The sequence below is a fragment of the Nelumbo nucifera genome, chromosome 5 (assembly GCF_055504915.1).
Source record: "Nelumbo nucifera cultivar China Antique chromosome 5, China Antique-T2T, whole genome shotgun sequence".
NCBI lineage: Eukaryota > Viridiplantae > Streptophyta > Magnoliopsida > Proteales > Nelumbonaceae > Nelumbo > Nelumbo nucifera.
In genome coordinates this window covers 32350630-32367478 of record NC_142653.1, presented here as the reverse complement: position 1 = coordinate 32367478, position 16849 = coordinate 32350630, and the positions used below count along the sequence as shown (strand labels likewise).

General features: G+C 33.5%; 1 protein-coding gene and 1 pseudogene across 1 annotated transcript; one reads left to right on the top strand and one right to left on the bottom strand.

Annotated features, from left to right (window-relative positions):
* Positions 1-3505: 3505 nt before the first annotated feature.
* On the bottom strand, positions 3506-5182 carry LOC148791370 (protein FAR1-RELATED SEQUENCE 5-like; annotated as a pseudogene).
* Positions 5183-10089: 4907 nt separating this feature from the next.
* LOC104599965 (zinc finger A20 and AN1 domain-containing stress-associated protein 6-like) lies at positions 10090-11738 on the top strand. The gene has a single exon (XM_010262726.3). The coding sequence runs from the start codon at positions 10867-10869 to the stop codon at positions 11359-11361; it is 495 nt and encodes a 164-aa protein (XP_010261028.1). The 5' UTR covers positions 10090-10866; the 3' UTR covers positions 11362-11738.
* The last annotated feature ends 5111 nt before the right edge of the window (positions 11739-16849 follow it).

The window sequence follows — 16849 nt, the reverse complement described above, 5'->3', positions numbered from 1 at the left end:
AATCGAAGGGATTTTCTCTTCGAGTCTATTAAATTTTTGACACGTCATTCGGTGCTCCATTTATCATTATTTACAACCTGTTGAAAACGTATGACTGCCAAAATTAGTTCGGAGAATACGGAAACACCCGATGCAGAATTCTGAATTCCAGCCCCCTACTATTATTAGCCCTCTCCCCCCTATAAACCACATCCTATCCGTGAATTTGGCATCAATTCACGGTCAGGATGCATTCCCTATACTATGGAGCTATAAAATTCTGATTTGGGCTGATTAGTTTTAAATAAAAAATTGATAACTAAATTAAATTATTAACAGAAAATTTCAAAGCCTTTCATTCCCAAACTCTAGCCTTTCTCCCCCAACCCCACCATTAACAACAACAAGCCTTCGTCAACAGTGTCCAAACCGCAATAGAACGACGACTGTGGATTTTATCGGCAACGGCAATGGTGTTAATAGAATATTTTAAGCATCAAAAGTATTCAGATGAAAGCTGGTATCTGTGTCTAAGGTTTTTCATATTTCCTTCTTGAGTGCTGATGACATAATCTTTTTATTTTCTTTTTAATTCCAGCAGATAGTAATGTTGTATGAATGTTTCTAAGTCTTTTTCTCTTAATTTATTTTGTATTTCTTTTTGGTTTTTTGTCCTATTTTACATTTGTTGTTTGTGCTAACCTGTATTAGTTGGTCAGAAAACTCCAACCATTAATGGGAAGATAAAGCCTTTCTTACAATTGTGGCTTTGGATTTGCAAGACAAACCCAAGATACAAAGCTGTCTTTTTCTTCTTCCATGTGAATCTTTTGCAAGTAAAAACAAATCCAAGACAAACCAAATTTCATCGTATCAATTAATTTTGTAATCTGTGATATTTTAAATATTTTCTAGTTTCTATCTTCCATGTTATATTTTGCTTTGATGAGATCGTTGCAATTATCCCTACAATCTTCATCCTTGGCCTCTGTAGGTGAAGAACAATTGGAGCCCCCTATCATGGCTGATATTTATCTTTTAATACAAACATATTATGCTTAGATTGATGCTCTGTTCCAACCACCCTCTAAAACTTTCCTCTATTTTGTTGACAAGCCTAATTGAGATTGGATTATGCTCAGTTCCAATCATCCTCTAAAAACTTTCCAAAAAGGTTCTCATACTGCTACTTCCAGACCTGTTTCCTTTCTCTGTTATTTATTATTAATAATGTGTCTTTGTTAGTATTTGTCTTCTTACTAACTCAGGCCAAATTATGATAAAATGTCTATCGGGTGTCTACTTGAGGAAGCCGAGTAGCAAAAACTAAAGCTATCAATGGAGGCCTTTTGAATGCAAGGAAACATAACTTGCATTAGAAAGCCATTTTTTATTCCAATTAGTCACTCAATAGTTATTTTATTTGTTTTAAATCATAAAGCTTTTTGTTTTGGTAGTTTGAGTTTGATTTATATATTCAGCAGTTAGCCCCTCAAAATTTCTTGGTTATAGTCATGTAAAGGTAACGTGATTATTGTTGAATGGGAAGATGATGGTGAGACCTATATATTTGAATAAGTTGCTTTTAAATATTATCTATTTTCTATGGCTTTTGATGGCTTTGAGCAAATTTTACTCTATCTTATCTATAATCTTTTAAGAATTTATTTTTGTGTCTAAACATGATGCTTCCCAACTTTGGCCACAATTCGGATTGGTTTGTATCAAGCCCTTTCAAATGTGGCAACTAAAGTACAAATGGGTAACTGTGTATTATTTATTTATTTTTTTTTTGACCTTTTGCAAAATAATTCTTGGTAATATTTGTAATTCTTATTCACAGAGGGTTACAATTATACCACAAGATCAGCCTTGCATTGGTTCAAACAATTCTCTAGGTTCTTGTATGAATTGTACCTCACCCACCAGAAGTAGTGGAAACTCACTCAAATCAAAATAAGAGGGGAAGCTCACATTTGGGCATGTGTATCAGTGATATAATAGGCAGCAGTAGTTCTTCTTATTGACCCTATAAAAGACATGATTTATTGGTTACTAATTATAATTTTGTTTTTTATTCTCAGGTGTTTCTCATGCATTCTTAATGAGTTACCAATGGAAATCATGTGGCATTTTCCCATGTCATTTGTGATATGAGAATAACTTTTTTCCCTCTCACCCAGAAATAAAGTATTATTTTGTTCTAAAAAGAGGATCAATGTACAATCGAGCATTTTTAGATCACTGTGTTTTCAGGTGGATTCCAATAAACTTTACCTCATCTCTTTAATGGGTAAGGAAGGCTTTTTTTTGTTTCTGTTTAGTATCTGAGGATGTATTTCTTTTACATCCTATATATCCTTCCCCTTTCTTTTTAATGAAAGTTACCCTTTCTCAAAAAAAAATGTACAATGGAGTGTTTTGTTGATTGATTTCATTCAGCTTTACTTTTTATTATTTTTCAGCTCTACTTTTAGATTGATTTCGTTCAGTTTTTGGAGGTTTGTTTTTGGATTTAGAGGCAAACATAATTTCTTGAAATTCAAAGAAAATTTGAATTGCCTTTACAAATGTCCACTTGTGTCATTGTTTCAAAGGCAACAATACATGATGATTCAATGTTTCCATTTTAGAAGCTCCCACCAAGTGTGCCATTAAATGTCAATCAAATGCCACGGAAACCTGTAGAGCTTTTAGAGGCCATCTCTCCGCTGCCTATTAATCTATTTAGAGTTTTAACTGAGATAATCATGAAAACAAGAGAATCTTTTTTTTACTTGCCATTGGACAATTTGAAGGGAATCACAAGAGAAGGTGGAATGAATTGGACAATTTGAAGGTGCCGTTAAATGTCAATCAAACAAGATGATCTTTTTTTACTTTTCATTGAGCAATTTGAAGGTGAAATGAATTGGTTCACTCTGAATTTATTTTGGACTCATTTGGACGTTTAAAATTGGCATATATAGTTAGTCTAAGTAATGGTAAATTAACTAATTAACTAACTAACTTCTAACTAGATAAAGCTCAACTATATCCTTCTCTAGCATTGACAAAGAGCAAATTTTAAGCTCTTACATGGGTTATACTTTATAAAATGTGGATTTATTATTGCTTTGTAAAGACAATTCATATGGAATTGAACCAACATTGTGTTAAGTAAAAAAGTTAGGCAATTCATATGGAATTGAACCAAGGCTGAATATCACATCCAAGTTTATATCAAGGTCAAACCTAAAAAATCTAATGGAAATTGATTCAAGACCTGTATGCTTATCTTTATCAAAAAAATGTTCAAAACTTTATTTACAAAGTTGAATTACCCAAAACAAAAAAAAAAAAAAAGATTTAATGGCAATTGAACTAAGACTTGTATGTTTATCAAAAAAAAATCAGAGCTTCATTTACAAAGTTTAATGACAATTACACCCATTCATTTACAATAAGTTGGTTCACATGATTCATCCAACTAGTACAATGCTTTAAAATATATTTAAATGCTAAATCAGACTTTGTTGCCCTTGCTACCATTTTAATTACAATGGGACACAAACTCATTTGATGAATCAAATGTAACTAGGTACTCACGTTTCCTGCATTCAACTGTAACTTTGTATGTGAAAATTGTACCAAGCTCCCCACAACAAATACAATTACAAGCCAATAGTTTAGCATATTCATCTTGAAACATTTCAAAAATAGCATGTGTATAAATAGAGGCCACTTCAGTTAACATTATCACATTTTCCATTAACTTTGGATAACTTTGGGTAACTTCAAAATTAGCCTTTAATTATGCACGGCGACTATCTTCTACAACTCTTTCAAAGTGATTCAAGAATCGCATTAAGTCCAAACGGTTATTTAAGTAGCTTCTTAATACACTATTCATGCTTTCACTTCGCCGAGTGTTCTTCATATCTGCACAAAATGTATTCCTCCCATAAGCCATGGTCCACTTTTTTTTAATAGCAAACTGCCTCTGCAACCAAGTATTGTCCTTTAAATCATGTACTTCAAGCATATCATTCCATGCTTGCAAAAACTTCTCCTCATCCTCACAATCAAATATACATCTACTGAACTCTCTACCAAAAGTTGATCCACGTCGGAAGGCAAAACTAATTTTCTTCAATGCATTTTGAAACATGTGCCACACACAAATTCGATGACATGTATCTGGCAAAATTGACTTGATAGCACTCGCCATGGCAGCACTTCGATCTGTAAGAATAGTCTTTGGCCTCTTTCTTGACATTGCCTCGATAAATGTATGAAACAACCGCTCAAATGATTCAATGGTTTCATCATATAATAGAGCACCCCCAAAAATTATAGATTGTTTATGGTGATTTACACCAACAAACAGTCGAAATGGTCGACCTTCACGATTCGTTCTATATGTCGTGTCAAAGCATACTACATCACCAAAATATTCATAATCAACAATCATTTGGGGATCAGCCCAAAATATATTTGTTATCTTTTATTCCACATCAAGTTGTATGGCATAGTAAAATGATGGATGCTCTTTTTGCTTCTTTTGGAAATAATGAAGCACTGCAGCTGAATCTCCCAAATCTAATGCCCTCTCTCATTTTGTATGCAAGTAGTTCTTATAATCTGATGGAAGGAAACCAAGATTTTCTTGACCACCTGCTTGTTTACCCATGAACTCAATTGTGGCTTTAGGAGTAATTCCTGAATTATCGGCCAAGTCTGCTGTGAAAGCTTGTGCCTTTGTGAATTTTCTTTGAGACCTCAAAAATATACTTCTCTGTGGGGTAACAAGATCATGATTATGACCTTTTTCCAAATGGGTAACAATGTATTTACCATTCTCCTTTATGTTAATGATCATGAAAGCAGGACAACCACACCTTGTTTCTTTCCTCCACTTCTTTACTCCCTTATCTCACTTATCTACCTTTCTAAAACCTTGCTTGCCACAAAAATACCTCCTACTTGTTATCAACCCTTGCTTGTTTTTATTTTTCCAATCTTTTCTAATAGTGAACCCCTTTCTTTTAGCATAGCTATTATAAAAACAATATGCACTTTCTTCACTTTCGAATTCCATATTGATTTATGGCGACTTAAGATGAGGACTTGGCTCATCCAAAGTTTCAAAGTTTTCAACCTCATCATCTTCACTTTCAAACTCTAATTGGCGTGCTACTCCACCATTATAAATATTATCCATATCAAATGAACCGTCTTCTTCTCCACCACAAATTGTTTCTTTTGACCTTTAATAAAAAAATAATAAATTTAGGAGTTCCTTTATAAGCTACTTAAACATACCAAATAAATATGATTAATTGAAATATACTTACATTTAGATATATGAATAGTGAGATCTGTCAATACTAGGAGAGAGTGATTGGTAGTTCAATGCAAGTAACTTGATAAATTGACCTAATGAATATGAAAGAAAATATGTCAAACCCAATTTTCATAAATGATATATTGAAAATATTTGAATGAAATGAGAATCAGCCATATATTGCAAATGAGATACATAGCAAGCACAAAATAACAAAATGGACCAATGACTTTACATTTATCATTCTTTGTTTTTGTTTTGTTTTCTAATCTTCCTTATTAATAATTAAAAGTTGGGGATGCCATCGTTTTTCATTTTTTAGGTGTTTAGAGAAAATTTGAGTAACAACTTCTAGTACCAAGATTATTGTTTTAAGAATAGAATATGTAAATAAGACATTATTAGTTGGTGAAAAAAAAATTTTAACCCCAAATGTAAGGTATAATATATATAAGATCAATGATTGTGACACCTTTTCATTATTTGGATGGCAGTAGACTTGGGTTTAATAGTTGATTTTCCACATGAGCAAAAAGTAAATAAATTTTAGTGCCAACATCAATTATGCAAGAAAAAACAAAAAATGAACATACCTTGTTTTAATTTTTTGAGTTAGTAATAAAATACAAGATACATATTTGGAGTTGACTCAGCAATCTCCCATCCATAAAATGGGAAATAAAATTGTGGTTTTTTCTTTCCATGGTTGTTTGTCATGTTATATGGGAGACATGTAATAATTAGATTTTCAGGAATACAAAAAAAAAAAACAACTTTTGAATTTAATAAAAAAAAAACTCAAGAATTGGCAACTGCTTGGGGAGAAATGTTTGATACTTTTGAGTTGTTTGGTGTTCACATAGAGTCAATCATCCCTCTCACATACAGAGCAACTCATTTTAAACTATGAAATTCAAGTGAATGGTTCTTTCAATTAATATTACTAATTACCAATATAGGTATGTGTGTTCGGAAGAGATTAAAAAAAAAATGGTGCTGGGATGCCCAATAGCTAAAAAGACTTTCAACTATCTTGCTTTTTGCTTCAATCGGATGTCAAGAAAATAGTCAAAACCTGAAAGGTGTAGCAAGTTTATGGCATGTGGGAAGAAAAACTCCTTTACCATTAGATTTTCCACTTTTGAAATTCTATAAATAATAGTGTATGCTGAACAATGAATACAAGTTAACACAAACAACAAATGAAAAATAGGGCAAAAAACCAAAAAGAAATACAAAATAGATTAAGAGAAAAATACTTTGAAACATTCATACAACATTACTATCTACTAGAATTAAAAAGAAAATAAAAATAAAAGATTATGTCATCAGCATTCAAGAAGGAAATATGGAAAACCCTAGACACGGATACCAGCTTTCCTTTGAATACTCTTGATGCTTGAAACTTTCCGTTAACACCGTTGCCGTTGCCGTTAAAATCCACAGTCGTCGTTCTGTTGCGATTTGAACACCGTTGATGAAGGCTTGTTGCTGTTAATGGTGGGGTTGGGGGAGAAAGGCTAGAGTCTAGGAACGAGAGGGCTTTGAAATTTTCTATTCATAATTTAACTTAGTTATCAATTTTTTATTTAAAACTAATTTTGACAGTCATAACATTTTCAACCGGTTGTAAGTAATGGTAAGTAGAGCACCGAATGACGTGTCAAAAATTTAATGAACTCAAAGAGAAAATTCTTTCGAGTCCAAACGTACTGAATCCGGAGTGCATGTAAATGTAGTGTGACGAAAAGTTAACAGCAATGGGAGGTTTAGACAATTGTTAGAAAACTTAAGGATATTTTAAGACAATATATAAACAATAGGGTTAGAGCTGATTTCCCAAACCATAGGGGTATCTTAAGAAATTTGCCCTAATAATTATTTGTTAAAAACAATGGCGTTCAAAAGAAGGGAAATCATATTCAAATAATCCATTTAACTTATATTATTGAAATATGCCAGTATTCAAAGTAGAATGAACACTTACCCAATACATATTATCTACATTCAAAGTGTTAATGTAATGAATCAATCTATTACAACTGTTTATCTTCATGTTACATTCCAAATAAGATTATACAACAACATAAAATCCAATTACACAAAGATTCAAAACCCAATTAGAAGTAAAAAGATCTCAACTATTGATTAATATGGATCTCTGACTTTTTTGGAACTGATGGGATTGGATTCTTTTAATTAAAGTGTTTTGATTGTTTTAGTTGAGTTTGTACAGAAGAAAAACAATAGATTCGGTTTTGGGCAAAGGAAGAGAGTATGAGGAAGAGTAAAAATAGGATGGGAAGAAAAAAACTACAATTATGGGATTATTGGACTATGCAAATTAAAAGATAAATGGCAAAACTATTAGCCTAACCATGGATTCAATTAAGTAAACCACACATGAGAAGACCAAATAGGTGGCGATCAATCATTGGGTCTATAATAGATCCAACTTCAACATCATGGCCCCTCATATTTTGAGAAATTAAGTGGGTGGATTCAAATTAATATGAAATATTTGGCTATTTGAGTTCAGCTCAATAAAGAAAATGAGGTTCAAGTTCAAGTTTGAGTTCGATTTGAACTAAAGATTTAAACTTGAATTCGCCTCAATTCAAAAGTTTATAGGTTTAAGTTCAGTTCAATTCAAATTCAACACTAAACTAAACTCCACATAAAAAAAAAAAATTATACATATAAAAATTATTTTTTATTATTCATATAAAGAATTAAAAATATTATATATAATGTTAAGTTCCACTCGCAAGCTTCATGATCCAAGTTCCATTCGAATAGGGTTTAGATTGAAGCTCTATTTATACCTAGCTCAATCTTCACAAGTTTAGTTTGAATATCTATACTATATATAAAAGTGTGAATATAGTGTGAAACTTTTTTTGGACTAAAATGACCCTCTATTTCTTTGTTTGAGAAAGGGTATAAAAGTTATTTTATTATAGCTTTAGTGTTGGCTTTAATGGGTACTATAATGACTATATTTGTGTATTTAATCTACATCTAATTGTAAGGGTTGAAAATGCAATTTCAATTATTACTTTTGACCTTATTTAATCCATTCTCATTAAGTCTTATACTTAAAAGTATTATCTCCCACTTTCTCTTATTACATCATATATTTAAGTTATTTTTCACCAATAAATGATACTAATTAGATCTATGCCAAGATTTTTAACAATATATATAAATTCATATATTTTAAAACTGGTTAAAAAACAAGAACATTCTTTATCTAAGTGGTGACTAAGCAATTCAACCATTTGAATCAATTTGATAAACCTATGAAGTCATAGTTAGGTAATAATTTTTTTAAATAAAAATAAATATAGAAAATTACAAAAATGTAGAAATTAAAAAAAAATAAGTGTAATAAAAAGAATTATTTTTATTAATAATGAAAATGAAATGCATACTTTAGAATTAACCAAAAGTGAGATTATTTTACTATTTGTCAAAGATCAATAGTTCAACTTTTTGGTCAAATGTATTGACATTTAGTGTCATAAATAAATAAATAATAAAATTTAATAAAATAAAATACAAAAATATAAAAAAACATAAATGTTGCAAAAAAAAAATATTTAGGTTGCGTTTGGTTGCAATGCAAATGCAATTATGTACACTACATATTTACCCTTTTTTCGGTTCATGAATGTAAACATGGTTCACATTTTAAATCGTTTGCATTCATCTTGTTTGTTTGAAATCGGTGCAAAGTGTGGGCCCATCATTAAATGCTCAAAATATCTTATGCTCCAATGCCTTAACTTTGGTAAAAAAGTTAATTATTAAAAGAAAACAAAATTGTATCCAAAAAATAGGTACAATAATGATCTCCTATCAGAGTACAAAAGTGTTAGAAAATATATTTTTTATCTGATAATCATTACTTTTTTATATATCAAATAAACGACCACAAACGCGAACATGGGTACATAAATACCCTAGTTTGGCATTTGTATCACAAACAAACGGAGCCTTAGGTACATCATGTATAATATTAATTAATTATCATATTAAAAAAAAATTAAGTGTGACATATCAAAATTATTTTTACATAGAAATATAAAAAAAATATGGAAAAAATTGAACACATATAATTTATATTTACACTACTATTAAAAATATAAATAAGATTATGAAGCTTTCTTTTGACTATTTACACTACAATTTAAATTGTAAATTGAATTACTACTTTTCACCTCATTCAATCCCTTATATCAATCTTACATCTTTTGACAATTGAATAGAAAAAAAAAACACCAAAAAAATAAAATATTATAAAAGGAAGAATCTAACCAAATAGATAAATATGTCAATGATACTTGAAACTTCACAACTTGGTCCGATTATCACATATTTAGATGAAGTATTTATATAATCAAATTTGAATTTTACAATTTACATCCAATTAATAATAAAAAACAAAAAACATATAAAAACAAAAAATCAAAACTATATTTTGTAGAACTTTTTAGATATATTATTACTATCCTTATGATCATTTAGAATTATCACGTATTTTCACGTATACGATTATTATTATTTGTGAAAACTGAGAAGCTTATGATACACCCAACACATGGAATCAGAGTCCAGCCCATAATAAATGTACTCAAATGGGTATTAGGCCGGGCCAACCCATGTAGACCGCTATCGGTCCAACACGCAACCCCACGTGCGAGCAGGCATGGTGATGGTGACATAATCATGGACGTCGTACTTGTACACCTCGTCCCTTTCCTTACCGTTCGTTTGTTGTGCCCTGTATTTCGAAGAACGGCCGCGTCAGCTTTACGTTGCCATGGGCAGCGGGCAGGGGTGACCGCGAAACTCCAATTCTGGATACAATCTCCGCCTCCTTCCCGAACCCCAGTAGTTTTCCTGTGTAGCTTCGACTCTTCCGGGGAGAGGATCTCTGATCTCTCCTCTCTTCTGATCTATCCCTACCGTCCATCTCCACAGATTGGTCCAGTCAAGATCACCTGAAATAAAGGAAGAGAAGAACAGAGGGGATGGTGGAGATCATCGAAATCAGTCTGGTTCCATGACACCGACATCTTAAATTCAACTGTTGGATTCTCCTCGCGATAAAGTTTCTATTTTTTTCGTCTTTTGCTATTGCTTTTTCTGCTCTTTATTTACTACTCGATTAGGGTTTGAGAATCCAGAGATTTCGAGCTTCGGTTCTCGTCTCTGGATAGATTCCTCTCCTGGCTTCGGGTAGAAGATGGGGTTGGAAGCTGAATCAGCTCGAGTTCTCGTTTCCACTTCCGGTCATGGCCAGCGGTGAGGCATTTATTAATATCCTGGTTGGAAATTTAGCAGCTTTTATTTCTGTTTTTGGGTTTGTCTTGATTAGGGTTTTGGAGTTTTAAGGACTGCCCGTTCGTTATGTTTCTGGATTAATTCATTGGAGGATTGAATTTGTACCTTTGAATTGAAAGTTGTTTGGGTTTTTATTTTGCTGCTGGAGAGAGGAATTTAGAGTTTTTATTATTTGTTAGTCGATTGAGTTGGCTAGGGTTTTCTTCATCGATATGGAGCAAGAGGGGCAAAAGAGAGAAGTTGGTGAGAATGGATGTCAAACTCCAAATGTTCCGATTCTTTGTGCGAACAATTGCGGGTTCTTTGGATCTCCCGCAACCAATAACCTATGCTCGAAATGCTACAGAGATTTCTTTCTAAAGCAATCGAAGGCTGTTGCTGCTCTTACTGTAGTTGCAGAGAAGAAGGTTGGTGAATCTATCGTGGAAACAAAAGGTCAGTCTGGAGTTGGGCCAGAAGCTAAAGCTACACTGGTTGAGGAAGGAACCACGTCTGGGGATCCCGGGAAGCTGCCTGCCAATCGTTGCAGCTTCTGTAAGAAGCGTGTGGGACTGACGGGTTTCAAGTGTCGCTGCGGCCAAACGTTCTGCTCTCTGCATCGCTACTCTGACAAGCACAACTGTCTCTTTGATTATAAGACTGCAGGCCAAGATGCAATTGCGAAAGCAAATCCTGTTGTGAAGGCCAACAAGATTGAGAAGATATGAAGCAGATGGCGGATTAGAGAAATCTTGTTGCAGAATCATGATTTGCTAATGGGGGAGGTCATGAGGTCTTTTTGCTACATGAACGATGGTATCAATTATTCAGATGCTTCTTGAAATAAATGGTTCTCTTGTTGATAATTACTATCTCATTTTGTACAGTTTGGTTCTATGTTTTGTGTTCCAGTGCCATTGGAACTAAAAACTTCGGTTCACTTTGTATTCTCTGCTTCCTCTTGCAAAGTCTAAGTCTTAATATTGTGTACATCCCTGCCTTGAGTTTGCAACTCTAAGTCCACAAGTACTAGTTCAGTGCTCTTACCTTACTTGGTTGTTCATAACTTCATATATTATAGTATTTTGTGTTTGCCCTTCTTCAACTACATGTACTTGATAGTGTGATCATGTACTTGGAATACCAATAGTTGTCAAGTTTTATCATCCATTCCCTCACAAAAATAGTAGTCTCCCAAAGTTTTAATGAAAACAGTAGCAAATATCAACTTACTTAGACTTTATTGATAATGAGTGCTTTCTTTCAAGTGTCTTCTTGTGCTACTTGCAGGGATACATGCATTAGAATATGATCTTATTTCACTTGGATAAAGCTTCAGCTCCAGTTTTATTAGACTGAACCAATTCTATTTGCCCTGGATTTATATGACTGACTTCACACGACTTTGTAATCTTTGATCAGTTGGCATCTGATGAGGGAAGAGTAGAAGATCAATTGTTTCTTCCTTTATTCGCTGTTTAACAATCAACATGTGATGCACATATTTACTATTGTTTTTTTGAAGATAAATAAAGAATTAAATTTATTAATGAAACAGAAAAAGGAGGATACAACCAGGTGATAAGACATCACCCAACCCAGGAAAAACTATCAACTTAACCCCTTAGACCTTAAGAAAACAACCCTAAGATAATCACTTACATTTTGAGATCCCTACCCCAACCAAAACTGAAAAACCCAAGAAACAGATAAAAACCTCCTTCCATTGAACTCATAAAAGCAAGCAAAACTGCTCACTCCCACCTAACCTTTTATCTCAACCTTAAAATAGAGACACCTACCCTGAACCCAGAAACCTATTCTGACGAGACTCAAACATCACACTTTACTCATTTCCTCAGTGCTTCCGTTGTCTGAAACCAAACTTTCTTTTCTTTGTCTGAAACCAACCTTAAAACAGAGACACCTACCAGGCTTTCTTTGTCTTCTTCCCCTTGCACTGTTTGATTAGTTTTCTGTCTTCTAAATCTCCTTACTGCATTAGGAATTCTCTCGGTTAAAAATGCATCCCTGTCTGCGTTGATCCTTTCTAATTCAAAAATTGCATTCTTTACTGTTATGGCTCCATTTGTTTCACTGTGAAGTACAGAAGATCTTCCATCTGTAAAATTTCAGTTATACATTTGGCCCTTGTATGACCAAAACCTTGTTTTATGTCCCTTATACATAAATGAATACAGCCTCAACTACTCAACTCAATAAAGGCTTGCCCCATCTATATGGTATCAACTACATGATGCCTGTTCTGCCATTCCATGCTGTTTAGTAACATATTTGTTGTTAAATTATGAACCTTCGTCCTCAGACCATTTTTAACTACTTCAATCTATATACTTTTTGGCCTGCCCTTAGCTCATCTAGACCCTTCAACTTGCAATAGATCATTTCTCCTCACTGATGAACTTGTGCATATTTTGAGGATAACTTCTTTTTATGTTTAGGCATGGATTATGTAGATATTATAATTGTTTTCCTTTTTGTCCAACAACGGCTTCCATGTACATGTTAAGATGAATGGTGCTATTCAACCAGGTAAATATCTGAACTCTTTTCTATTCACAAAAAATCTAGGAAATTCAAGGTCCATTTTGGAATTTTGTAGCATATGTATCAATCACAAATCAAAAGATTCAAAACCTGTGTGCAACACTTACTCTATCTGATAGGCTGATTTCTTGGCCTTTTTTGTTGGGAGGGGGAGAGGAGGTTAGGACAAGTTGACTGCTGAGAAAATGGATTAATGGATGCTGATGGTTTTATTGTTGGCCATACCTTTATCTTTTGATTATTCTCTTTAAAATGAAAGCTCGGCTTTTAGAAGTTCATGGCTGCCCTTAGTTCATTGCAACTTCATTCTAATATTTATTATTGGCTACCCAAAATAAGTTTTAATATTTTTTATTGATTCCAGAGCCCAACATTAATATAGTACAACATGAATGATGTGATTTTTGCAGTGCAATCAGTTACAGAGACCCATGGAATCTGGGGCTGTAGAAGTATTTAATATTAATCACATGGGAATGTTCTCAATCATATTCACATAGTACAGCATATGCTTGTAGCATGTATATGCCTGTATGGTTTTTGTCATGCAAAGCTTTCTATAATCTATTATATGTGAAACACAATAAAATTTTGCTTTTGATTCATTTCTTGTTCAAAGACGTTAGTTGTGTTTATATGATTTGTTCCATTAATTGGGATTTGTCTTGTTATATCTTCTTATTTTACATGGAATATGCTCAACAGTTTTTGAAATAGGGACGCAAATTAGGTTGCCAGATTTGAAGAGTTTCAATTACACCAGACTCAGTCACTTAGGTTCAGGCCCATTCAAAATTTAACAAATGCTCAACCCACGTGACTCAAGTTACACCCCAATTAGTACTGTTTTTTGTATCTCATTCCAAATAAGAAAGAAAGAAACCACCAATCCAATATTGATATATTTGCTTTGTATATACCATGTTCTGGTCGAAGCAATTGAAAATTCTAAATTTCATTGCATCTGAATTCCGAAGTGATTTGTACTGACAAGTTCTTCCTAACGTGCTTTATGCTGGCAAGAGACCCTATTGTCTGGGAAGTATAGGCTTGAACAAAGGGGATCAGATACTTGCTTTCTCTGACATGGGGTGTAACTTGTAAGCCAAAATTCTTTCCAGGATATATGAAGGTGGGAGTGTTACAGCAGTGTTTTTTTTTCTCTTTTTGCATGAAAAATTTCGAACCTCTGTGATACTGAGAATAAAAGCTGAGAAAATGGAAACTTAGTTGAAGTGATGATGTTAAAGCCTCTAGCTAGGTGGCATATCTCACCTGCAAGTAATTGATAGTTACCTTGTTATGCATGGGAAATCTCATAGGGAAAGAGAGGGGAGTTACGTGAGTTGAGTCAATGAGAATGGTGATATGGGAAGCAAAAGTTGAACCTAGGAGCCGATTAGCTCAACTCTCTTTTTTATTACAAGGATGAATATTTGTTTCTTAGAAACTTGAGAATAATCAGTGCACTTGTTAATCTGTACCTGGACAAAAAGGGAAAAGAATCACTTTGCTCATACTTGAGAAGATGCCAACTATTGACTAGTGGTCAGGTGGTGGCCATTGAGGACCTGACCACCATGCAGCAATTTGGTTACTGCTAAAATCGATTCAAGCAAGCTACCTGGATAATGACATTGTAGAGCCCCATTGATCAGTTTGCCTTAGGCTTCATTTTCCCGGAGAAATGTTTCTCTGGAGGGTCCCTCCTTTTTAGGTCAAAGAATGATAGAGGGTTGATGTTCGAGGCTTTGAAGTTTGACATTGACATGTATTCCAACTTCCAAGTGCCAACCCATTGTCTAGACCCTATGATGTGAATCGTCCTCCACAAGATTATTTTTGCATTTTTCCAGATATATGCTAATTGAGAGTTTGAGACATTGAATCATGTTTGTCATAAGGCTGTGTTTGGTTCGAAATAAATGAAGGGGAAAGGAAAAGAAAGGAAATTGGGTCAAATACAGTAAAGGAAATTGGGCCAAAGGGCTAAAAACGGTTAGTTATGCATTGGACTCAGAAAGTCTAATTCTTCAAAGGGCTAACTGCTAGGTTTTAAGTTTAAACACATTTATTAGGCACTTGGTTGATTCACATTAGAGAATGGAGGGTGAAGCATTCTTGAAAGAATGATACAACCTACTCAATGTATTTGATTGGGACACTTATAAATGTACTAGTAAGTATACACGTGCTTTGCATATGGCAATTCTAGATAATGATAATGAGAGTAATAATATATCCACAATTTTTTATAAATTTTATGTATATATTTTTTGTTTTTATATTTTATATTTTTTTAATTAGAAGAGATTAAATGAGGTGAAAAGTAATAATTGAAGTTATATTTTGAACCTTACAATTAAAGATGGATTAAATACTTAAATATGGGCTTTATATTAGCTATTAAATCTAACATTCAAGTTATAATAAAAAATGACTGTTGTGCCCTTTCTCAAACAAAGAAATATAAGGTAATTTTAGTCCAAAAAAACTTCTACTCCACATTCACACTTTTATATATAGTATAGATAAAACACTTGACAAACAAGATTTAGGGTCCATTTGTTTTGTGGGAATAAATCAGTTGGGTCGGATCGGAATCTCATTTCTATTCCTGTTGGAATGACATTCCTCCATTTCCCTTGGGAATGGGAATTCATTCCAGTCAATTCTGATTTCGATTTTAAGTCCAGCCTGAACCAAACAGTTGAGGGGAGTAGATAATTTCGATTCCAATTTCAATTCCAACTTTGAACCAAACGGACCCTTAGTAAATTAGTCTCCATTGATACGTATTACTATTAGGTACGTATTACTATTAGGTGATGGATTGAAGTTTTGGTACACTTCTATCCGAAACCAGGAGCAGTGAAGCTGTTAGTGGAGATTGTCCATCTCTCGTTAATCTCTATCTAATGATTTTGCATGATATTAGGGGTCTGGAATCGGAATCAGAATGGGTTATTCCGATTCCAACTATTTGGTTGGGCGGAATCGGATCTCCATTCTCATTCTTGCTGGAAAGTCTGGAATAACATTCCCCTATTTGAGGGAATGGCCATTCCTTGCCCTCCCTTGGGAATGGAATCTCATTTCTGCTCATTCTAATTCTCATTTCCATTCTTGTATGAACCAAACAGATTATAGGAATAAGCCATTCCGGTTCCGATTTCCAATGATTTTGATTCCAATTCTGACCACCACGAACCAAAAGGACCTTGAAATGTTTAAAAATGACCCATGTTTTTTTTTTTATCGATAACAATAATCTTTACTAATAAGATTTGTGAAACTTTAATTATAGAAAGGGGGAGGTAAACTATAACTCTCTAACAACAAAAATGACCCATGTTCTTTTAGTTATAGTGCTAACATCAAATGTTATACAATATGGATCCAGAGCTCCGCTCTCTTCCTAGTTAAAAAGGGGCCATGACTCTAAGGGTTTGTTTGGTTCATGGGAATAGATGTCTGGAATTGGAATTAAAATGGTCCATTCTGATTTTAACTATTTGGTTGGGAAGAATCAAAATCTCATTTCCATTTTTTGTGAAATGACATTCTTCCATTTGAGGGAATGATCATTACCTCCCCCTCTCTTGGGAATGAGAATCCATCCCATTTGATTCCTGTGTAAACCAAACA

Coding starts and splice junctions, on each gene's coding strand:
- LOC104599965 (XM_010262726.3), top strand. CDS start 10,867: ATGGAGCAAGAGGGGCAAAAGAGAGAAGTTGGTGAGAATGGATGTCAA.